Genomic DNA, 26,085 nt, shown 5'->3' on the forward strand with positions numbered 1-26,085 from the left:
CATGTATTCCTGTTAGTCATTAATTTGTGCCACACTTTTCAATTGCCCATTTTTAACAAGTGGATTTGTTTTGATTTATTCATTTTTAAATTGAGGTGTGCCCAGTGATGTCATGGGAAGAATCAATCTTGGTTGCTGTCTATTACAGTAGTTTCTGAGGAAATAGCAAAACAAAAAAATATTCCAGAGTTTTCATCAATATTGACTTTACTACCGCCTGGAATTTGTATATAAACTCCCCTGATGTATGGTATTTGTTAACTTCATTTATTCATTTCACTGATATCAGTACCAATTTCTACTGATATATAGTGTCCATTTAACCCTTGGGACACATGAAATTTATTTATTGATATACAACCTTTGCATTGTTTATTACTTATGTCACTTATTGTTTAGTGCCTCCATTATATATAACTTTCATATTGGTTATTGGCACTTAGTCCTGTACTGTTTTGTAACTTCACTGATGCATTGGTTGTTACAAATATTTGCATTACACTATAACACATTGTCTTGGGGGTTTTAGTCATCCATTTTATAAGTACAGTGGTGCCCCGCAAGACGAATGCCTCGCAAGACGGAAAACCCGCTAGACGAAAGGGTTTTCCGTTTTTGAGCTGCTTCGCAAGATGATTTTCCCTATGGGCTTGCTTTGCAAGACGAAAACGTCTTGCGAGTGTTCTGATTTTTTTCCGGTCTCCCCCCTTTTTCTAAGCCGCTAAGCCGCTAATAGCCTTTTAGCTGCTAATCCGCTAAGCCTTTAATAGCCGCTAAACCGCTAATAGCGCTAATCCGCTAAGCTGCTAATAGGGTTGCTTCGCAAGACGAAGAAACCGCTAGACGAAGAGACTCGCGGAACGGATTAATTTTGTCTTGCGAGGCACCACTGTATCACAATATTAATTTTGTATTATAATCTTTAAATTTATTGGTCTGTGATTAATAATAATAATAACAATAATTTATTTCTTCCCCAGCCACTCTGGGCGGCTTTCAACAGAACATTAAAAACACAATAGAACTTCAAACATTAAAAACTTCCCTAATCAGAGCTGTCTTCAAATGTCTTCTAAAAGTCGGATAGTTGTTTATTTCCTTGACATCTGGTGGGAGGGCGTTCCATAGGGTGGGCGCCACTACCGAGAAGGCCCTCTGCCTGGTTTGATTACCTTGTTTGTATTACTGATGGAACCCTCACTCTGATTTTGCTATAATTATTTCAAGGCACATAAATTACAAATGCATTCAGAGTTTAAAACTGTCTTCCTAGTCCTATCCAGGCAGTCTAAACTCTAAAGAACATATGAGGGCACAAACTATGCAGGGATCATGAGACCATCTGCACTTGCCCTCACCCTCCGTTTCCCTATTCCTCAGATGAGAATAGGGACATTTCTCACTTCCTCCAGCTGACTCTCCTTGACCCCCCATTTTTCCTCCCCCTGCCCACAGAGCATTTCCTATCAGAAGGCTGAGTGCCGCCACCAGTACACCAGTGGGACAAAGCACAAACTGTTATGTACTGAAGCTCTCACCCTGGGCCAGCAGGGGGATACTGTAGATAGTTTTCACTCAGGTCCACATATGCAAATAAGGGATTGAAAGTGACGTTCAGTGATTGGATAGTTACAGAAAGTGTTACAGTTGCATTGTAGTGGAGCTCTATATAAGCAGGCTGGCTGAACCCTTCAGTTCAGTTCTGTTCTGGCCTGTGAATAAACAAGAGCTGTTTGAAGAATTGCTGTGTCGTCTGATATGTTCACCCACAACTTAACACAAACCCTCCAGCATCCTGAGAAAAACCCTTGATCTTGATCTTATTTTATTTTATTCTTTGGCAGATTTACCAAAGAAAAGAAAAACACACGCCAATGAACAAATTTTTAGAAAGGGGCAAGATTAGATGTGGACCCACGAAGGTTTTTTTAATAATAATAATAATAATAATAATAATAATAATAATAATAATAATAATAAATTTATTTATTTGTATCCTGAACTCCCTGGCTGTGGCTGGGCTCAGAGTGGCTAACATCATAAAAACAACACAATAAGCATAAAAACAGGCATCACTTAATTAAAATACACCTTAAAATTAATTCAGACAAGTTAAAATCCGGGCAGGTGGCAATTATCAGGGTGGAATTGAGAGTGGTTAATAGCTGCCAGGACCAACTGTTTCCACTGACTCCTTGTGCTCTGCTCCCCCTTTCTTTCCGCCCAGGGCGGCTCTGCCCTCTGCCTGCCCCTCAGAGCCGGCGCGTCACTTGGGGCTAGGACTCGGTGGTGGCAGTCTCTCCTTCTCCTTGCCCACTCTCCAGCAGCTGCTATAATAAATAATAATAAATTTTATTTATACCGGCCATCCCCGGCCAGATCCAGGCTCAGGGCGGCTAACACCAGTAAAATTACAATAGAAACATAATAGGAGGGGGGGGGACAACAACCCCAATTTAAAATACTAGTTAAAATGCAATTTAAAATGCAGCCTCATTTTAAAAGTAGCCCATAGATCAAAACCGTAAGGGGAGGGAAGACATAAGGGTCAGACTGAGTCCAAACCAAAGGCCAGGCGGAACAGCTCTGTCTTGCAGGCCCTGCGGAAAGATGTCAAGTCCCACAGGGTCCTAGTCTCTTGTGACAAGAGCGTTCCACCAAGTCGGGGCCAGTACTGAAAAGGCCCTGGCCCTAGTTGAGACCAATCTTACTACCTTGCGACTTGGGACCTCCAAGGTGTTGTCATTTGTGGACCTTAAGGTCCTCCACAGGGCATATCAGGAGAGGCGGTCCCATAGGTGCCCAAGGGAGGAGGCCGACAACAGTGGCCCTGGGGAGGCATCGAGATGCTCCCTCGCTATCGCCACTGCTCAGGACAAGCGCTGGCTCATCCTCCTCCGTGGCAGCACTGGCATAGGAAATAGGGACATTCCGGGATCAAATCAGAAACTGGAATGGCTTTCGTGATTCTGGGCATGTCTCTGGAAAATTGGGGAATTTGGGATATATACTCCACCTCCTGACTTTCCTACATCAGATGCAGAGGTCTGAAGTGAGTTTTGGATGCATGCACTTAGAATCCTCCCTGTGATAGGGAACTGAGCACAGTCACACACAAAAAACACATGTAAAATAATCCTTCGACCTTCCTACCCAATGCAGGAAGGTTGGATGTGGAGCAGCCAGGGCCAACACATATGGGGACATTCTGGGCAGGCACACAGGTCCAGCACAAGAACCCCTGCACCCCCTACACAGTGTGTTCCCCACTGATAAGATCTATAGATAAATATGAACTGGAGGAGTGACATTGTCATTGCTCAGAATCATGTGTGGTTTGTGGATACTTACCTGTCAACTGTCCCGCTTAGAGCGGGACATCCACAAATTAGAGAAGCCATCCTGGCTTCTGACTGTACTGTTTTGGCTTCTGCAAGAACGTGAGCCCGAAATATATGTGCCTTGATTTCCCTCTCCGGCATGTTGGAGAGTATGTTGGTGGAGCCCGGCGGGTCCAGTGATAAGCTCAAGAGCAAACAATCTTTGACAAGCAGTAGCAGAAGAGAAGACTCCCTGGAAAAGACCCTGATGTTGGGAAAGATGGAGGGCACAAGGAGAAGGGGACGACAGAGAACGAGATGGTTGGACAGTGTTCTCGAAGCTACCAGCATGAGTTTGACCAAACTGTGGGAGGCAGTGGAAGACAGGAGTGCCGGGCGTGCTCTGGTCCAGGGGGTCACGAAGAGTCGGACACGACTAAACGACTAAACAACAACAACAGCAGGTGGAGCAGCATGGGTGGGGCTGCACTTCTAACCTAATGCCACATATCACTGCCAGTTACGGGATGGGGCAAGGCAGCAGGGAGCTTCCCATTGTGCTGGTGTGACAGTGGAGCCAATCTTCTGCTCCTGACTCGGTGCCCCCATTGTACTGAACTCCCACTGCCTTCTCCCCACATCCTCAGCAACCTTCAGTGACATGCACAGACCCTCCAAGTGTACCTATTTTCCAGGATCAGCCCCAGATATACAGAAGCCATCTTGGTTTCTGATTTGATCCTGGAATGTCCCGCTTTTCCTTAGGACATCCTGATTTTTGTCAGAGAAGTGTTGGAGGGTGTGACCCCTGAGCCAAGGACATAACTAATATAACTTTTAGAAAACATCTGAAAGTGGCTCTGTATAGTTTCATTATGTTTTTATATCTGTTGGAAGCCGCCCAGAGTGGCAGGGTCTAGATATGATGATGAGGTTGATGGAATAGGACGTCCCTGTTTTCATTGGACGCAGGTGGCACTGTGGGTTAAACCACAGAGCCTAGGGCTTGCTAATCAGAAGGTCAGTGGTTCGAATCCCCGCGACGGGGTGAGCTCCCGTTGCTTGGTCCCTGCTCCTGCCAACCTAGCAGTTCAAAAGCATGTCAAAGTGCAAGCAGATAAATAGGCACTGCTCCGGCAGGAAGGTAAACAGCGTTTCCGTGCGCTGCTCTGGTTCGCCAGAAGCGGTTTAGTCATGCTGGCCATGTGACCCGGAAGCTGTACACCGGCTCTCTTGGCCAATAAAGTGAGATGAGCGCCGCAACCCCAGAGTCATCCACGACTGGACCTAATGGTCAGGGGTCCCTTTACCTTATTTTCATTGGAGAAATGTTGGAGGGTATGTATGCCACAGTGGGAAGCCAGGTCAGCAATACAGCCCTGCCTGCACCGTCTGATACTGCCACACATTATATATTTTAATCATCTGATTCATGTTGCTTGCCAAAATGTGCTTTTTACAGGACAGAGCAGTGAATTACTGGCCAATTGGCAGCCATAGTGCCACATGTCCATATTTCAGCCTAAAAATGGCTTGCTTCCTGCCCCCACCTCCCCAAGCTAGGCTAGTGTAGTTTATCATTTAGTTTGTTATTAATCTGCCCAATAGTGACTACATTGGGCCTGGATGCTGTGCTGGAATGATGATGACAAGCCCAGAATTCTCCAGCGGGTGTCGCCAGTATTTCAAAAGGTTGCCATTAGCTCAGATGTGCCTGGTGAAATTATTTTTAAAAGGGACCAACCGAGATCAATTAAGAAAATGTCATAAAGTCCTTCTGGGTCTCATTAAAAAGTTTGTCTATTAAAACAAAATGGTAATTGCAAATTAAGGGCTCGATTTGGACAAGTACCAAGTCTCTGTAGTCCTCACCGAATTGGCAACCGCTAAGCTGCTCCACTTCCAGGATGGAAGGCTCCAGGGTCTTGTTTAGAGCAATTGAAGTTGAAGTCTACAAATGGTACATTAAACCACTAGCTCTTTCTCTTCTCCCAGTATGGCTATTGTCGGGGGAGCCTCAATCTAAACTTTGCTTTCAGGAAGTCGCTGTGGATACTGCACTGAAAGCATCAGCCCAGTGTATCCACTTCTGGTCTATTATCTATTTTCAGGTGGGATTCAGTCAGGAATCGGCAAATTCAGGCTGTGCAACTATAGCTGACTGGGGGTCTTGCACAACAAATCTGCTTTCTCAAAAGATCAGACTTTTTTGCAATAAGGAAAGTGATGGGAAGGTGCCCTAGAAAGTGTGAGATAACACTTGCTTTGACACAACATGGTCTAACCTTCCTGCAAGCAAACAGAAATCCCAAGGAGTTGTTTCCCACTGTGCTAGAATTTTAAAAATTCATTCTGACTGGCAAGAGTGGCTGGGGAAACCCAGCCAGATGGGTGGGGTATAAATAATAAAATTATAATCATTCTAAGACCAGAAGCCTCCAAGTGCGTTTTCACCAAGGGGCTCTCTGTTGGAAGCCCAGAAAAGACTACAAAGTCTAGACTCATCCAGCCTTTATTGGCATAATTTAGATAATAAAAATCATAAAATATAAAAAGTCTATATGAAAGACAAAGCAGGATTTTTATGTGACTGTCTGTGTGCCAAAGATGGCATTTGGTACAACAGGCTAAAAAAATTAAAAGAAGCAAATATTCATAGGCCAGTTGACTATCCCCAGAGGTGCAGAGAGATTCTGAAATCTGTCGCTACCTCTGCTAACTTCTATAAGCCATGATAGCTACAATGAATTTCCATATACCGTATTTTGCGCGCCATAGGACGCTCCGGCCCATAGGATGCACCTAGTTTTTTGGGGGGAGAAATAAAGAAAAAAAATTTATTCCCCCCCCCAGGTGCGGGGCTGGAAGAACCAGGTCGGGGAACAGCAGGAAGGCGCGCTCTGCCTCCCCGCTGTCCCCCGAGCTTGTGGGGCTGGCGATGGGGAGAAGTGCGCTGATCCCAGGACTGCAGGCAGCTCTGCGCGGCCATTGGGAGCGGGGCAGGACTTCGCGCCCGGCTCCCGGTGGCCGCGCAGAGCTGCGCTGAGCCCGGGACTGCAGGCAGCTCTGCGCAACCCTTGGAGCCAGTCTCCCGAGGGTTGCGCAGAGTTTCCTGAAGCCTGGAAAGCGAGAGGGGTCAGTGCGCACCAACCCCTCTCGCTCTCCAGGCTTCAGCGAAAGCCTGCATTCGCCCCATAGGACACACACACATTTCCCCTTCATTTTTGGAGGGGGAAAAGTGCGTCCTATAGGGCGAAAAATACGGTACATCTGAACACCAGGTGCTGCGGAGGACAATAAATAATGGTCAGCAATTTCATGCTCTATCTGAGTGTCCAGAGAATCCTTACTGGATACTGCTATATACTTTGCTATACCAGAGGGACCTTGGTCTGTACCAGAAATGCAGTCCCTTTTTATGATTCTCACCAATCACAGTTTTGTTCTCTGTAAACCTCTTAAATTCCCCAACCAGTCACTGAAGACCTCCTTGACTTTCTGATTCCTCAAAGTGAAGATGAAGGGACTTAGGAATGGGGTCACTACAGCCGTCAAGAGGGCTACCATTTTGTTCATATCTGTGGAGTGGCTCTTGCCAGGCCTCACGTAGATGAAGATAGCAGTACCATAGCCGATACCCACCACAACGAGATGTGAGGTGCAGGTGGAGAAGGTCTTCTGCCGACCAGTGTTAGAGGGGATCTTCAGAACGGTGGAGATGATAGCGACGTAGGATGCTATTATGACAACAAAAGAGCTTAAGACAAACAGAATCGCAAGGAGGAAGTCCCCAAGCTCAATGAGGCGGGTGTCCGAACAGGAGAGCTTGAGCAAGGGTGCGTTATCGCAGAAGAAGTGGTCAATCTGATTAGAGCTGCAAAAGGATAGCAGGGACCTGAATATGGTTGGGGGAATCATGAAAAGAAAGGGAATTGCCCAGGATCCAAGGGCAAGCTGGATGCAAATTCTGCTGCTCAGGATGACAGAGTAATGCAGAGGATGGCAAATGGCCACGTAGCGGTCAATTGACATTACAGCCAGCAGAAGGAAGGTTGTGGATCCCTGCGAAAAATAGAAGTAAAATTGAGCCAGGCACCCTCCAAAGGAGATAGTGCTTCTTTCCACCATTAGGCCTGCCAACATTCTGGGGACCACAGTGGATGTGACCAGAGTCTCTGCCACAGAGAAATTACACAGGAAGAAATACATAGGTGTGTGAAGACGAGGATCCAGACAGGCCATTGTAACAATAGCAGTGTTTCCACCTAACAAAACCAGGTAGAACGCCAGGCATGGTGCAAACAGAACATTCTGCAACCCCCTTGTTGTTGAGAAGCCTATCAGGATGAATTCTGCAGTGTGTGTTTGGTTTCTCATCACCCTGTTTCTTCCACTCTTCTCTCTGAAGGACAAGCAAAATAAGCAGATTAGTCTTTGCTGGATAAAGGGGGGATGGTGGCATCTCCCCCCGTCCCCAGCTTTCTCCTTGTGTAGGCCATTGTCACGCTGCCTCATAATCATGTACAACATATTGAGAGAACGAAAAGGGCAGTGGGGAGAACAGGCACATTACCAACCCCCGAAAGAAGGGTAATCTGAAGATAAAACACTTGCGCAGGCAGAGAACCAGAAAGGTTAAGCCCATTCATAGGTAAGAAGACAATAACAAAGCATTAGAGCAGGGGGTCACCATATGTTGCTGTACTATAATTCCTATTATCCCTGACTTTTTGCCATGACGGTCGGGGCAACATGGGCTACTCTCTGTCCTAGTGCTACCGAAGGAACAAAGAACTCACTGCGATCAAGACGGAGTTGAAGATTTTCATGATGTCTATCGTTTTTAATTTTGATGCCCCACTTGTATCCCAAAGGGGTCAGGAAAAGGCTATCCTTTTAAGTAATATTGTTTAATTTACTGAAATGGGAATGGCTATGTGTATTAATGATTGTTGCTAACATGGGGATTTTCCATGAGGCTGTATTGAAAGCCGGGGCAAGCACTTTTGAGTTCTTGCTAAGTCAATGATTAACTGATCGTTGTTTCTCTGGTAGCTAACATGTGAGTGGTGTAACCTTAGATCATGTGATAAAGGTATTGGGTTGCTTTTGAGTCGTTTCAGACTCAGTGAAGATGTAAAATAAGCTCCTCGGAAGGGAGAGCAAACCGTCTGGAGGCTGGAATGTAGGCTGTGAAGAGGGAGACCTTTGCTTAGAGGTCTGTTTGGATTATTTCATATTTTGTAAGATGATGAGCCTGGCAAGACAGTGTGCCAGGGCTCACACTCGCCCGGCAGGCTTCTATCCCAGCTTCCCTTTCAGAATCAAGAACCACCAAATTAGATGGGAGCCACCCACTCCCCACCAAAAGCACACTGTGATTTATTTGCCAGTGCATTTGTACCCTGCCAAAAAAGCTCTCAACGCAGCTTACAAAAACCAGTTCTTCAGTGGCCCCTGTCCTCAGGATCACAATCTAAAAAGACATGACACACAAGAAAAGAATGAATGGGAAGGAGGAGGGAAAAGCAAGCTCAGGCCCAAGTCTTTGAGTTACAGTTCTGGAAGGTACAGCCAGTGTCAGTGGTGGTTCTGGAATTCTTGTCCTTGATAAAGGACAGTCCCTCCTCCCTCTCTTCTCCCCAAATCATATCTTGGAGCAGAACTGGTGACTAATCCATAACCATATTTTTTATTAGCTCAGGAGGAGGGCTACACTCCTTCGTTACCCAACACTTTCTTTTTAACCAATTATCTTTTAAATGCTTTCCCCCTGAGCACTCCATAGCAGGTCCCCTCTTCATTCTCTCTGCTCCATCCCTGATATCATCTTCCCTCACCCTCCTTTCTTCCCTCTCTGCATCCCATATCACATCTCTCCTTTCTTCCCTCTCTGCATCCCATATCACATTTTTGTTCCCAAATTCACAAGTCTTTTCTCTACCTTCTCTTTCCATGTTCCACAGTTCTCTTTGCTCTCCATTTGAATGTAAGAAAAGGCTTTTTCAAATCAGATGTTTCATCTAGACCAGCCTGCTGTTTCCAACACGGGCCAGTCAGATGTCTCGGAATAAGGAAGCTCACAAGCTAAGGATAGACAAATCACCCTATTTTCACTTCATGACAGTTTTGAATGTGCTCAACCATAGGTCTGTCCCATCCACTTTTTGCAGATAAAAAAGTAAAAAAAAAAAACAACAACTTCTAAATTGTATGTATTTTATACACATTTTGTATGTCTTCTTCTCCTTAAAGGCACCTTTGTGTAAGCTTTTCAATTCATTTTCCCTTAAATTATGTGCTTTGTGCATACTGCACAAAATATGCATATTTGGGTTGCATTTTTTGAACCGAAATCACATTGTGGTGTCACGTTGTTTTGGAAAACACAATCAGGTGTCCAGGATTTCAGAATGATGCTAATAAGGTAACACTGGAGATGTATCACAGAACAACCAAAAAAAGAGCAGACTGATGTCCAGTATAAATCTGCCACTAACACACCATTGTTGTGTCAATGATATGTTGCAAAATACAGACACAAAAAACCACTTGTCTGGAGAGACCCTCTGAAACTTGAATAGGATTTTTGTAAGCATCCTCATCCACTCCAATAAGCATAAAAAGGTAAAGGGACCCCTGACCATTAGGTCCAGTCGAGGACGACTCTGGGGTTGCGGCACTCATCTCGCTTTATTGGCCGAGGGAGCCGGCGTACAGCTTCCGGGTCATGTGGCCAGCAAGACTAAGCCGCTTCTGGTGAACCAGAGCAGCGCACGGAAACGCCAGAGCGGTACCTATTTATCTACTTGCACTTTGACGTGCTTTCGAACTGCTAGGTTGGCAGGAGCAGGGACCGAGCAATGGGAGCTCACCCCGTCACAAGGATTCGAACCGCTGACCTTCTGATCGGCAAGTCCTAGGCTCTGTGGTTTAACCCACAGCGCCACCCGCGTCCCAACAAGCATATATGGTACTTATTTATTGAGAGGACGGGCTTGTTTTGGCCTGCAGAACATCTGTCCCCCCCCAACCCATCCCAACCTCCCTTTTTTAAGTGAACCCATTTGCTTGAGAAATGTAAGGTTATTATCGCAATACCTGACACCTGTTCTAAGTGAAGTAATGAATAAAGTCTTAAGAGAAGGAAGGATGCCAAACACCTGGAAAGAAGCTTATATTACACTGATCCCGAAGAAAGAGGGGGATATATTAGATGTAAAAAATTTCAGACTAATTTCGTTATTGAATAACGATTATAAGCTATTTGCGGATATACTAGCGAATAGACTAAAAATGGTGTTAAATAAGGTGATACACAAGGACCAAACAGGCTTTCTGCCGGGGAGGCAACTAAGGGACAACGTAAGAAACCTGATAAATATAATTGAATATCTTTAAGTTAGAAATGAGAAACAGGCAGTATTACTGTTCATAGACGCGGAAAAAGCGTTTGATAATGTTTCTTGGCATTTCATGAAAGAAAACTTAAAAGTACTAGGAATTGGTGAAAATTTTTTGAGAGGTATTGGCACGATTTATTCGGACCAAAAAGCAAAGTTAATAATTAACAACAATATATCAGATAACTTTGAGATAACTAAAGGTACTAGGCAGGGATGCCCTTTGTCTCCTTTGCTATTTATTACAGTCCTAGAGGTCTTGAATAAGAAGCTAAGAGAATCATCAGAAGTCAGAGGCATTAAGGTGGGACGAAAAGAATTTAAGTTAAGAGCCTTCGCAGATGATCTAGTCTTAATGTTGGAAGAACCAAGACAAAGTGTGAAAGAGGCAATAAAAAGATTGGAAGAGTTTGGGAAGGTATCAGGGTTTAAACTTAACAAAAACAAGACGAAAATGCTAGCAAAAAATTTGAAGAAAGAAGAGATGGAAGAATTACAAGTAGACTCAGGAATCGCGATAGCTAAAAAAATAAAATATTTAGGAATTTGGATGACAACAAAAAATATAAACCTATACAAGGACAACTATGAGGTGGTATGGAAAGAAATTAAGAAAGACATGGATATATGGAGTAGACTAAAATTGTCATTATTAGGCAGAATCTCTGTGATAAAAATGAATATATTATCTAGACTGTTATTTTTATTTCAAGCAATACCAGTGGTAAAAGGGATAAGACAATTTAAGGATTGGCAAAAAAAAACTTAGCGAAGTTTGTTTGGCAGGGGAAAAGGCCAAGGATAAAAAAGAAGATACTAGTAGATAAGAAAGAGAGAGGAGGTTTTGATTTACCAGACCTGACTTTATATTATGAAGCATCGTGCTTGGTATGGTTAAAAGACTGGCTGACCTTAGAAAACACCGACCTATTAGATTTAGAGGGCTATGATAATAGATATGGTTGGCATTCGTACCTATGGTACAACAAAGTAAAGGTACATAAAGGTTTTCTAAACCATGTGATTAGGAAATCTTTATATGAAGTATGGGATCGGAATAAAAACCTCCTGGAAAGAAAGACACCGTGGTGGATATCACCAACTGAGGTGCTGACAACAAAAAAAGCAAACATGGAAGGGGAAAGAATAACATATGAGGATATTACTAGGAAAACAGCCCAAGGGATAAAGCTCAAACCATACGACCAAATTGAGAAGAGGTTAACAGGGTGGCTGCAATACCATCAGATCAGTGATTTATTAAAGGAAGACAAAAAGAGAAATGGGTTCGAAGATAAAAAATCGAAATTCCAAATCGAGTTAATAGACTGTAAAGATAAAACTTTATCAAGAATGTATAGCTTATTGCTAGAATGGTATACAAAAGATGAAGAAGTAAAGGAATCAATGATAAAATGGGCAATTGATATTGGGCATAACATTGAACTGGATGCGTGGAAAAGATTATGGAAGGAGGGTTTGAGATTCACAGGATGCATGGCTTTGAAGGAAAACTTGCTAAAAATGATGTATAGATGGCATTTGACGCCAGTAAAATCAGCTAAAATGTATAGGAAAAAAGCAAGAAAGTGTTGGAAATGTAAAAAGGCAGATGGGGACTATTTTCATATGTGGTGGACCTGCGATAAGGTAAAAAAATTTTGGGAAGCAATTTATAATGAACTCAAAAAAATATTTAGATATACTTTCCCCAAAAGACCAGAAACGTGTCTATTAGGCTTAATAGGAACAGAAATTAAAATAGAAGACCAAAATTTGTTCATGTATGCTACAGCTGCCGCGAGGACCCTTCTGGCCCAAAGATGGAAAGTACAAGATATACCAACTATACAGGAGTGGCAGGCGAAGTTGACAGAATATGCAGAACTTGCCAAACTGTCAGGGAGGATCCGGGACCAGGGAGATCAAAGATACCAAAATAACTGGAGTAAATTTATTGAATATTTAAAGAAGAATTGTAAAGAGGTCAAGACACTAGCAGGATTGACATAATACCTCCAATGTATAATAGTACTAATTTGAGAATGATGTGTGTGATGGAAAGAAGATAAATATACCAGTTGTGGGGAGGGAGGGGGGTCGCGACTCGGCAGAGTCAAAGGAAATGTATGGTGCTATTACAATTTGTTGGAAAAGAATATGTAAGGAAAACAATAAAAATTTACTTGGCGAGAGAAATGTAAGGTGATTTTGCGCAAACTCCCCCACCCAGAAGCTAACAATGGCCATTACTAACTCCTGTGGGAGTGAGGTCCATAGTATTAATAAGTATTTGTTGAGTGGGGCCTCTATGAGTGCCTGATTGCTAAAGAAAAAAAAATCCTGCCCTGAGTACACCTTTGCCGCTTTGTATTTTTATGTTGCTCCTATTTACTATGCATGTTCTTGACAAGGCATATTCTTTTTTTATTGCCTGAGTAACTTGCATTACATTGAAAACTTTCAACAAATATGTAGAATTTTAAAGATTTGGGCTTCCTGGTTTTGCACAAGCTTGTTTTTTTTTTTAACCAATCTCATCTTCTAATTTAAGCTGCCCCCTTCTATTTTTTACCCAATTCAGCAAAACAGCTCAAGGAAATCACAGAAGTTTTAAGGGTGGTGAAAGGGTGGGCACCAGTTGGAGAGGCTTCATGTAATGTATCCCCCCCCCCCGGTCATTTTATTATCCAAATGTGGTCCAGGGGCTTCTCTACATATTTTGAGTTACCTAGGGTTGCCATTTTTCAAAAAGTAAAATTCCTGACACCAGCAACAGGACATGTCAGGAGTTTTCCTGACGTATAGTAAGCCTACAGTTGCCTGACCTTATAATAAAAGTCTCTAAGTGCCACCCATTGAGAAATTCCATGCAGGACCCAAAAGAAGTGTAACATTATTGGGTTGAACAATGTGATGTTTGAAAGCAATTTTCTTTTTTCTTTTGCCTTACAGGTGAAACTATGAGAAATGCATTTTAAACACGCCTCAATTAAAGTTCGATTGGGACAGTGTGAGCCAAGCAAAATTGGTTCAGGAGCTGGATCCAATCCACAAACTTCCTTTTGGTGTGATACCTCTTTGTTTCAGGGCAGGTAGTAAGACTGGAGGGCCCCAGAGCACCCAGTGCAATAAATCAATGGGAGAGTAATCTTAGGAAATTACTTACAGTGCTGTGAGTCTTCGGAACACAGGCTAGATATGAAAGCGAAAGATTCTTCCATGAGTAGAGAGCAGCTTAGGGTTGGATTCACACAGAGAGAAAGCAATTTAAATGTCTGCTTGTTTTGATCTCCTCAACATCTATTTCTCTCTAAGATCTCTCCCCCCCCCCTGTTTTTAATGAGCACAGACATGCCTTCTTTTCTCTGGTACAAGATCCAAAGAACCCCAGAAGATTTCTTCCACATTCAGAGTGCTGTATGTGAGCAAGTACTTTCATAATAAAAGTTTTATTTGCAGCCGGTCTTATGCTCCCAGGAGACTGAAAGAGTTTCAAGGTGGGGTGGAGGGAGGGAGGGAGGGAGCTGTGATCCACAGGGGTGCTGAGAGTAACATCAGAATCTTGCTCTGCGCCGCCTTTTTTTGAGAAGGCGCTCTGAAAATCCGGAGAGGAAAGACATCTCTCTCCAAGGCCTGTTCCCACCTTCACTTCTCAGCCACGTAGTCTCCTTCCACCTGCTGCAGAAAGAATAAATCATCTATGCTTATTGCAGAACGTGGAAGGAGCAATGCAAGCCATTTGACAGCGTCTTAATTGTTCTGTGTGGTCCATGGGGCCAATGTGAGGGAAATGAGCACCTTATTCCTGACCGACATGTGGTGACCGTCCTCCTCTTCCACTGGGTGTATTTTGTATCAGAGAAGGAAACAGCCTTCCAAACTGTGCTTTTCCTTTCACGATTATGTGCCTTAAGTCTGAAAGTGTGTACAGTGGTACCTCGGGTTACAAACGCTTCAGGTTACAGACGCTTCAGGTTACAGACTCTGCTTACCCAGAAATAGTACCTAACTTTACCTCAGGATTAGAACAGAAATCGTGTGGCGGCAGCGGGAGGCCCCATTAGCTAAAGTGGTACCTCAGGTTAAGAACAGTTTCAGGTTAAGAACAGACCTCGAGAACGAATTAAGTTCTTAACCCGAGGTACCACTGTACTCATTAGTTAGCGGCTTGAAACATCAGGAGATGGTTTCTCCCTGCTTTTTATTGTTGCTGTTCACCCCAGAAAGGGAGCAGGGATGTTCCTCACCTGACGCCCATGTCGTGATTTGTTTCCCTGCACTGAACTTAATGAACTCAATGAAGCTGTTATCTGCACATGCACAACAGCTGAATGTACATACCTTCTCTTAACAGTGCCATCTGCTTTCTAACTGGAGGGAAGCTGGTTGGAGGGAAAGTGTGTCAAGAAGGAGTATTTCTCAAGAAACTACAGAATACCTATGGATCGGGGCTAATGTCATGTGTAGTGTCCACACATAATGAGTGTCCCCACACACCAGAAATTGCAGGCCCAGACATTGTGCCCCCCAGTCCCCAACCCCCATAGAATTATAAGACCGCTGAGACTGGTTTGTATTGAAACAGGCCACAACTTTATTGAATACAGTTGAAAGAGGTTTGGCTTGGGCATGGGGCAATCAAAGAATACTTCTGGCCCATCTGCTGGAAGCAATGCATAGGTCAATCCGGTCAGGGGCTCTTAGGACTTACATCCCGGGGGGACTGCCGTCTGGGGGGAGTGTCATTGGCCCTGGTCCCCAGCTGGGTATGAGGACAGGACAACTCCCCCTGGATCCCTTTAACGGGATACCCCAGTGTTTGGAGGGGCAGGCGGTGTTAGAATTCCTGCTCTGTGATTGCAGTCATGGGACTTTTGTCTTTCCCATGACGGTATGTGTTTTGACTCTATAGAGTGGGAAGTGATGGAGACAGGATGTTTGTGTTACTGTGTTCCGTGAAGTGGGACTATTGTCCTTTGTTCTTTTTCTCTTTGCTGTCTGATGCTAGAGAGGAAGCCATGTTGCAGTGCTCCGAGTGTGTTTATATGTAAATAAAGTAGATTAGCCAAAATGCTGAGTTCTGTCATGCATGATGCGCAAACTCTGCAGATCCCTAAGTGTACCGGTGTCGGTTGGCATGGGTCGCTGTGATGTTTGGGCTGAAGAAAGCTTTTGAAGCTCCCGAACAAAAGACCAGGAGGGAGAGAACATGCCAGTTGGGCATGTGTCTCTGCCAGGGTCCTACTTGATGTAGGCTGAACTCCTGACAGGCGGAGACTACAACCTCTGCTCCATCCAAGACAAGGATTGCCCCAATGCCCAACCCAGTTGTGACTATTGCTCTGAGGTAGCCAAAACCACCAGGTTGGAGCCAATATGCCTGGTGGACAAATTCCTACCCGGCACCAGAATACAGCGACCACCGTAGCCACAGCAAGGTCATTGACCGTCAGCTTGAACCAAGGGTTGGTGGGTGGGGAACCCAACGAAGGAAAAACAGGTAGGGCCCCAGGTGTGGGCTGTTTAAATGGCCAGGGTATGGACCCGAGGGAAGCCTTCCTGCTCTGTTGGCTCCACCGCCTAGCCCAGCCCATGACCAAACCTGCACCCCCATTTACCAATCCTGGGTGCAGGCTCGGATCCAGCTCCTGATAGGCATAAGACCATGCCACCTATCCCGACAGGACACTGATGCTGCAATTCCCTTGTTGTTGTTAAAAAGCAAGGGGCTATATTTTCCCTTGCTGTGGGCAGGCTTAAGGCTTCTCCAGACTGATGGGGATGGGGCTGAGGGTCCCTCCCCCCGCTACATGTCATTGATGCAATCAGTGTCAATAATAATAATAATAATAATAATAATAATAATAATAATAATATCATCAGGGCCTTAGGGGAACCTCTGCTGTCCCGCAGTGCTGCCACACCAAGAGGGTGAGCGGCCTTAGAAGAAGGAAATTTTCCAATCAAAGAATAGTATTTCTATACTGCCTTTAGTGCTGGTATCTTTCCCCTCCCCCCCCCCCACATTAAGTGCTAATGTTCCGCTCTCCCACATACCTGCTAAAAGAAAAGTTTCTGGGAGGTCCACCCAACTTCCCTTTTGAAACAAGCAGTGGTGTAGCGTGGGTTGTCAGCACCCGGGGCAAGGCAAGTAATTTGCGCCCCCTAGCCCGTGGATTTGCGCCCCCTAACCCGTGGATTTGCGCCCCTAACCCTAACCCCCAGATGTTGCGCCCAGTGCAGCCGGCCCCCCCTGCCCCCCCACGCTACGCCACTGGAAACAAGATACCACGGGACTGAAGTCTTACAGCATCTTTTGCAAAAAAAATTCCTTCCAGTAGCACCTTAAAGACCAACTAAGTTAGCATCTTTTGCATTAAGGTCTAAATTATTCCATCAAACCCATGATTAGCAAGATATTAATATGCAAACTCAAACCGACAATTGGACAGATATGTGGAAGGCAGTTACTTTGACAGGTAAATGTCAGTTATATGATTTGTGCACACAAAAACAGAAGGCTGTGTTGATAGATTGTGAACAAGTACTCTCATTCAGAACCTTTTTCGAGGAGAGAATGTGGACTTACATTTTAAACCCCTAATAAGTTTTCTACTTGAAGCAGCCAGACTAATAATAGCTAGATTTTGGAAGAACCTTCAGGGAGCATCTCCAACAAATTGGTACAATAAAGTCTGGCGGACTGCGCTTATTGAACAGTTGACCAATAATTTGAAGTTGGCATGTTGGAAGGGAACACAGGGACTCATTTCCCATCTGCCTTCGAGATCTTTTGGTTAGTCTGAACATGGAATTTTTCTTTATTTATGAGCCATCTGGAATGAGAACAAACAGTGGTTATTGACTTGAATTTTTATGGCATGCTGCATCTCGGGAGGAGTTGTCCAGGTGGCGGAGGGAACATCCTTTGTAAATCTCAGTCAGTCAGTCAGTCAGTCAATCAATCAATCAATCAATCAATCAATCAATCAATGCTATTTTAAAAATCCACTCTCACATGAGAAAACAAAGGTGATGCCAGGAGCTCTAAGACCAATTTGCGCACACACACAAAATGCAAAGTGTGTGGGCGCACTCTCTGGGAGGAATTCAACATTGGGCTCAGTTCCCACTGCGAAAAAATTATAATCATTGGGCTAAGTTGAATGTTCTGTTAGAACCAGAATGAACACACATACCTGGCTCCTCCTTGCATGCGTCTAGGAGTTTTCCTGTGCCCAAGTCAATTGCTGAATTTGGCATGGGGGCACACAGTGGGGAGGGGTGGGGGGAAAGCCCTGTTGCAGAAGCAGGCAACCTTGTGCAAGGCTTCCACTGACAGGACTATGTGAATCCTACCCTCACCTTTCCGTGCTCATAATTATATGGACGATCAGCAGTGAGGGTAAAAAGACAGTCACCTCAGAAGACGTAACTTCAATCCTCTTTAAGCAACCTATGAAATTTTATGGCGGTGGCAATAAAATTGCAAAATAGGAATATCTATACCTCCCTCCCGCTGGTGGCTATAACAAACATGATTATTCAGCCGACAATGTTTTCCAGTGTCAATATAGCCATTGAGAAGTCAATGCCACCAACATTGTTCTTTGAGCTCAAGCCACACAGGAAGGGATTGAACAGGTGCAATACGTTCAATTTTACTGCTGAGATGGGACCTGACCATGTGAAATGAATGCCTTTCCACCATTTCTGAAGCCAGCCATCCCTGGGGCTTTTCAATTTTTTTGATAACCTCCTGCATTTCCTCTTTACTGTATCTACTGGACCATTAAGAAACATCATGTGTTCATGAGTCTTACCATGACTCAATTATTATAAACAATAATTGTCCTGACTCCCAGTGGATGATGAAGCATTCAAATTCAGAGTACAGTTTCTGCCCAAACCCTTTAATGCTCAGATCCAGTATGGTTCATAGACAAAACAGGGTTCAGACGCACAACGGGTGCTGTGCATGGCAAACTAAGCTGAGATTTTGATCCAACAAATGACACATTTCCTTATGTCCCATTATATGGGAATGGGGCAGGCAAGTTGACTATCACCATCTTTGCTGTGCTGTTAAAATATTACCGCACTCCAAGGAAACACGATTACAGTTTATACTTGAGAATCGCATGCATAAGATTATAGATAATTTTTGATTAATGTGGAGGCTTGGTATAAATAATAATAATAATAATAATAATAATAATAATAATAATAATAATAATAATAATAATACATAGGTCTATATTATTATTTGATTGGCAACATTACAGGGATTATTTTCCTTTGGAGGAAAGAGTGCTGGAAACTTGTGGCATTTTTGTGACATTTGCTTTATTTACAAATGTGCAAACAGAGCATAGTGAATAGATGATTTGTTTATGCGTGGACACATCATGGGTATCAAGAAAATACTCTCCTCCACCCCCACAGAATCCTGAAACATATATCAGGAAATTGAACAAGATTAATCTGAGCATTTTAAAAAAAATATGTGATCAATGCCGTAGTTCATCACAACCAGCTGAATAATATTTGAGATGTTGCGGCTATTTCTGAAGCCAGTTGCTGGCTCACAAATACATATGAGGAGTTATTAGAAATTGGACAAGCTGACAGTAATTAGGAAATGCTCTCTTGAAGCCTCCATGGAGCTAATTAAAAAGTTTGTGTTTGGATAACGTAACTTGTAGACATGAGCCTGATTTAGATGGATGCTGAGTTTCTCTAGCTTGTATTAAATTTGAAGGGCACCAGCTCATTTCTTCCACTTCCAGGATGAAACCCTGAAGACTCCAGGGCCTTGTTTATAGCTATGGATGTTGAAAGCCTTGATGTGATGCGTTTCACCATTAGCTTCTTAAGCAAGCTCCCAGTGCAGGGCTTGCCAAGGGAGCCTCTGACCTCTGAGAAAACACTGCGTTTTGCACCCTGAAGACATCATCTCGACGCAAAGCAGCATACAGCAAAGGGTGCAGAAGGTATAAGATTCCTCAGAAAGTGACAGAAGATGGGGGGGGGGAACACATCATCCTCTCCCCCCCCCCCCGCAAAGAGTGGATTGATATATTGAAGTCTGTGTGTTTTCTTATGTCCCATCTTGAAAGAGTATAGAAGAAATGGGGGGGGGGGGAGCAAACCAGGGCAGATTGCAGGGACACTTGTGGGTTGCTTAGGAGTTTGGTGCAAAGGGACATCAGCAAAGAGAAGAAGGCTGTGAAGATGACTTACTAGTGATGGGATGTTGTTGTTGTTTAGTCGTGTACGCTTCTTCGTGACCCCATGGACCAGAGCATGCCAGGCACTCCTGTCTTCCACTGCCTCCCGCAGTTTGGTCAAACTCATGTTCATAGCTTCAAGAACACTGTCCAACCATCTCGTCCTCTGTCGTCCCCTTCTCCTTGTGCCTGCCATCTTTCCCAACATCAGGGTCTTTTCCAGGGAGTCTTCTCTTCTCATGAGGTAGCCAAAGTATTGGAGCCTCAGGATGTAGACCATGTCATTCATGTACTGGAAATATTATAGATTGCTTTTCATCATGAGTTTATCCAATGTGCTGAATCCTACTTCATTGCTAGGAACCAGGCACTGCACTAACCCTGAAGGAGATCAGCAGGATAATTATAAAGGTGGAAAGCAAAGGACATGACACACAGCTCTCTTCTGCAACAGAAGGGTATGGTCAGGGCGCTCAGGAGGAAGAGCTGAGCAGCACCACTGCCTCCTAGCACATGCTGCCTGAGGCAGTCAGCTCACCCTGCTTAATGGTAGGACCAGCCCTGGGTAAACTACAATACCCAGAATTCTTCACAAGCAAAACTGGCCCTATCTTTTCGGCAGCCCTGACTACGTTTGTAGACGCAGCTCTTGAGCGGAAAGGCAGGGGAGATTTCTGTTTGAATCCAAGGCTGCAGCTGTGAGAGAAACAAGACCCTCTTGGGGTGTTAATGCTGCAAACCCCTTCATCATAGGTTCAGGTTGTATATATGTGTGTAGATAAACCATATATCATAAAGGCACCACAGTCTCTGCTGTGCCTCATTTCTGAAAGAAAACATGACTCCTGGGTGAACGCTTGGAACCGCTGGAATCTCGCACCACTCAAAGACTGGAGTGGAGTGCAACAATATTCTAGACTCAGGGTTATTGTATGGTTTAAGTGTATATACAATTTATTTATACACAAGCTAGGAATTATGAGTTATTTTTTCCTATATGCTGGGAGAAAGTCTTGGAAAAGCTCACATGCTAGTCCCCCAATCTAGCAAGCCCAGAATGTGGAACTAGGCTTTGACGTACGCATCCCTGTCTTGAACCAGTTCCCCCATGCAGAAAAAGCTGCTCTGTGCAGGGAACAATAACTAGCAGCCAGGAGTGCACAGAAATAGCTCCTTATCAAGTTGGGGCTGCGAGTGCACCCAGTGAAATAGATAGCTGTAGCTGTTAGTGCCAATCCCTTATCTGGGGACTCCAGTTCCATTTGCCATTTCCAGTTTCCTCTCCAATGAGTGGCAGTATTAGCTTTCTGTTCAGTGGACAGATCCCTGCACACAGCATAGTTCAGCGCTGCATATCTGAAACCAGCTGCCTTTTGGTCCCTCCCATTCCATTCACGCTGGTCATTGTAAGTTTAAGTATCTGATTAAGAACTGGTGTCTAATCTGCTTGTTTTTCCTCTACCCTTTCCGTTCCATTTTCCTTTTGTGTCATGTCACTCAGATTCTAAGTGTACTTCTGTGGTGTTCGTACGGAGCCCCTGGTCATCTCACGGACTATTGACCCATACACCACTAATCCGCTGCCACCAACCAGGTCCTCCCTGGTAAAATCACTTAGTCTCAGTCAGGTTCTTAAGTTAACAATGAAGATTGTAGTTTATTGCAAACACAAATAAACTTTAAATGCATTCAAAACACTGTTACCCTTTACCCTCTTAGTTTGACAGTGGTACCTCGGGTTACATACGCTTCAGGTTACATACACTTCAGGTTACAGACTCTGCTAACCCAGAAATAGTACCTCGAGTTAAGAACTTTGCTTCAGAATGAGAACAGAAATTGTGCGGCAGCGGCGCAGCAGCAGTGGGAGGCCCCATTAGCTAAAGTGGTGCTTCAGGTTAAGAACAGTTTCAGGTTAAGAACGGACCTCTGGAACGAATTAAGTACTTAACCTGAGGTACCACCGTATTTTATTCTGTCTCTAACTCTTCTACCTCCCCTCACACAAGAACCAACTGCACTGTCTATTTCCATCAGTCTGCCAACTGCTTTCCCAACTGCCTTTTCCCAACTAACCAACTAAACCTCGGGCTAAGCCCTTTTATAAACAGGTAGGCTCCGCCTCTGGCTTTTCTATTGGTCTACCAATAGAGGTCTTTCTCTCCTCCTGTACAGACATTTTCAAAAGAATGGGCAAACGCCACAACTTCTTTTTAAACTCACAATCCCTCATCATAGCCCTGATACAGAGAGATAGTTTTTTTAGCCTGGAAAAGAGGAGATTGAGAGGAGATAGGATAGCCACCTTCAAATATCTGAAGGGCTGTCATATGGAGCAAGCTTGTTTTCTTATGCTCTGGAGGGCAGGACACGAACCAATGGCTTCAAGTTACAAGACAGGAGATTCCAACTAAACATCAGGAAGAACTTTCTGACAGTAAGAGCTGTTTGACAGCAGAACAGACTCCCATGAGAGGTGAGGGCCTCTCCTTCCTTGGAGGTTTCAAAGCAAAGGTTGGATGGCTATCTGTCATGTGTGATTTATTTGAGATTCCTAGATGACCCTTGGAGTCCCTTCCAACTCTATTATTCTTTTTCTTTCTGCTGCAACCCACCATTTTTTTTAAATTAAATGTTAAAAAAATTACAGAGTTGTGGTCAGACGGATGCCAAGAAACAACAACATCAACAATAACAATAACAGAGATTGGTGGTCTTCCCAGCAGAGGTGAGTTTTTGAAAGCTGCAAGGAAGAAGGAGAATAAATTTGTGCATAAGTGAATGAATGCCCAGGTCACAACCACTGCTAGCCAATACCTCACCTGGCTCAGTATACCCATCACTGCATGTGACCCTCATGGGCAAGAAGAAGAAGAAGAAGAAGAAGAAGAAGAAAGAAGAAGAAGAAGAAGAAGAAGAGTTTGGATTTGATATCCCGCTTTATCACTACCCTAGGGAGTCTCAAAGCGGCTAACATTCTCCTTTCCTTTCCTCCTCCCCCACAACAAACACTCTGTGAGGTGAGTGAGGCTGAGAGACTTCAGAGAAGTGTGACTAGCACAAGGTCACCCAGCAGCTGCATGTGGAGGAGTGGAGACGCGAACCCGGTTCACCAGATTACGAGTCTACCACTCTTAACCATTACACCACACTGGCTCAAAGGTTGCCCATCTCCTGTTAGGCAAGACTAGCCTGACAACTTCTCCTCATGCTTCTCTTCACAGCACTCAGACTGACCAAAGACAAAGTGAGCATTTTGTTCCAGTGACTTGTGCTATAGCTACTGCAACTTCAGCCTCGTTGATGGCTCTTCATGCCATGAAATTATGCTCAATATTTATCCAGAGCAGTTTCCAACGTATAGTTAGCAGAGTAAAAACTTAAACACGTTGCAGGATTCCCCAAAAATAGACCAGAGGCAATTACTATTTCATCCAGCAGAGCTTTACTGGCACTGAAGGCAAATGAGCATAATGGTCACAAATCCAATACATTCAGGATTTGCACTGTCCATAAGAAATCCAGTTGCAGCAGACTTAACTTAAATTTACAATAACTTATAATACATCTAAACCTTAACACTAAGCATGCTATGTACAGAACACCACACCGGAAGGAAAAGAGATAGAAAGAGAAAGTGAAAACCAGGCTCCTTCTGGCCTTTCTTTTATAGTCAGCATGACCTTGTCAGAAGACATAGGAGAACCAGTTTGAGCCAGCTGTGCTCAGCTTCTCTGAAGGAATAACCCAAACATCATGAACCTTCTGCTTGTTTCTTTCACACACACACAGAAGCTTCCGGAACCCTCTTGAATTAATTAGAATAGGAAACACCAGATCAATACTTTCTGCACTAAGAAATGCAAACTGACACTTCAGCTCCGTGAAATCTACTGTGATTATGAATGTATCTTCAGTTCTTTACACTGCACAAGGCAAACAATTGTGCTCTTGACCCAATTCCTGGAGCCAAGATGCGAACATATAACAAACACATTTACACCCTTCTCCGAACCTGAGCCCCTCCTTCAAGGAATTCATTGGGAAAGAAGCTGATGGATTTATCTGTCTATCCACCTTCCTGGCAGGAGCACCAGTACTCTGTCAAAAAGAAATCCGCAGAACAATTACCTGTAACCCTGAATGAAATCACTATTTGGAATCACTGCTTCTTCTCGGTGATGCCAGAACTCTTTAATTACCTGCAGATGGCCCATCACTGCATCGATTTGGATTTGAAGGAAGCGTACAACTTGGTGCACATTTGGAAAAAAGGAGGCAGGACTGGCAAATAGAAAAGTCCTTAAAACATGATGTAGCCTTGCCCTTCGTTCTCTGCAATGCTCTGATAGTCTTTCAGGACTTTACGAAAGGCATGTTCCAAGACATGCAAGATCAATTCATAATCATCTACTGGGATAACCTCCTGATCTACCGTGACATATTCCAGCACATATAGCAGCCGTCCATTGGGTCTCACAGTGTCCCCATGAACACTATCTACATGAACCTTGGGTTACACACGCTTCAGGTTACAGACACTTCAGGTTACAGACTCCGCTAACCCAGAAGTAGTACCTCGGGTTAAGAACTTTGCTTCAGGATGAGAACAGAAATTGTGCGGCAGTGGTGCGGCAGCAGCGGGAGGCCCCATTAGCTAAAGTGGTGCTTCAGGTTAAGAACAGTTTCAGGTTAAGAATGGACCTCCAGAATGAATTAAGTTCTTAGCCTGAGGTACCACTGTATATGCCAAACTGAAGAAATGCGCATTTGATTTGGTCACAGTTCGAATGCCTTGGCCTTGTGTTTTCCCCACACACCCCAATTTGTCCAGAATCCAGATGCACATCTCCCATGCATGAACCTTGTTGGACTGGCAGATACCATAGATACAGAAAAGATCGGCAGTGGTTTCTAAGTTCCACCAATTATTACCATTACTTTCTTTAAAACTTTCTCCACTGTTGCACCACTCTTGAGAGCTCTCCTGAAAACCAGCCAGCCAATCCCATGGAGCCTTATTACTGCATTAAGGATTAGCAGGACAGAACAACAGGTACTTGCTCTGGAGAACTCAATGTTCATTTAAAATATTCTTTATTCTCTTGGGTTTTCCTTCTTCTTCCTTAAGTAATTAATGGAAACAAAAATTAGTAAATAAGAACCACACACAGTAACTCCTAAACCAAAGTTAATTGCAAGGCACTGTTAGTTACTATTGTGAGACTAGTAAGAGTTGCTTTCACAGTTACTTCGGTCTTGGGCTGCTGACTTCACTGAGGGGTTCACTCTTCCTTACTGCAGGCCCTCCAAGTATCCCTATTTTCCAGGGACAGTTCTGGATTAGCAGAAGCCATCTTGGTTTCTGATTTGATCCCGGAATGTCCTGCTTTTCCTTAAGATGTTCCTATTTTCACTGGAGAAATGTTGGAAGGTATGGAGTTATATAACCCCTAAGCCAAGGAGATAATTAACTACAGTTGTACCTTGGAAGCCGAACGCCTTACAAGTCAAACGTTTTGGCTCTTGAATGCCACAAACCTGGAAGTGAATGTTCTGGTTTGTGAACGTTCTTTGGAAGCCGAACATCCGACGTGGCTTCCACGGCTTCTGATTGTGTGCAGGAGCTTCCTGCAGCCAGTCAGAAGCCATGCCTTAGTTTGTCGTGGAAATGCGGAAGGCAATTGTATTTTGAGGAGTTAGGTGGCATGTCCCTTTCCCTTTAACATCCCCAGTTTGATTCTTGCGTTAAAAGCCATAGGTGGGAGGGGCCTGGTGACCTTCTGCCCAGATCAAAGGACCTGATGCTGGGAGACTGACAGTTGGGGTCTTTCTCCTGCTGCTCTACCTGGGGCTCCAGGCAGCTGAAGGGGGAGATTGGGTGGCCCCTGTCGGGTAGTTTTGTATTGTGCTTTGTATGTATGTTTGTTTGTTTGTTTGTTTGTTTGTTAATAAAACTGTTTTGGTTCCCCTTCCACCTCCTCATTCCTTTTGTCCTGATATTCTTGGAAAGAACTGCTGCATTTGGCAGCACATAGTTGCCGAACGTTTTCAGAAGTCGAATGGACGTCCGGAACAGACTCCGTTCAACAACCAAGGTATGACTGTATACAACTTTCAGAAGGTTTT

General features: G+C 44.1%; 1 protein-coding gene across 2 annotated transcripts in view; it reads right to left on the reverse strand.

Annotated features, from left to right (window-relative positions):
- Window positions 1–6,501: 6,501 nt before the first annotated feature.
- The window catches only part of OR6V1 (olfactory receptor family 6 subfamily V member 1), a 30,292-nt gene continuing 10,708 nt past the window's right edge, over window positions 6,502–26,085 (reverse strand). The window contains exons 1-2 of one of the 2 annotated variants that reach the window (XM_083481555.1): window positions 13,893–14,048; window positions 6,502–7,722 (exon numbers count right to left, since the gene is read on the reverse strand). In XM_083481555.1, coding sequence (XP_083337681.1) covers window positions 6,753–7,697 — 945 coding nt within the window. In that variant the 5' untranslated portion in view covers window positions 7,698–7,722; window positions 13,893–14,048 and the 3' untranslated portion in view covers window positions 6,502–6,752. Of the gene's footprint in view, window positions 7,723–13,892; window positions 14,049–26,085 lie in introns of those variants that run through there. The other variant, XM_083481556.1, reaches the window with a different exon arrangement.

This window comes from Podarcis liolepis, assembly GCF_965112155.1.
Source record: "Podarcis liolepis genome assembly, chromosome: 17".
Taxonomy (NCBI): Eukaryota; Metazoa; Chordata; class Lepidosauria; order Squamata; family Lacertidae; genus Podarcis; species Podarcis liolepis.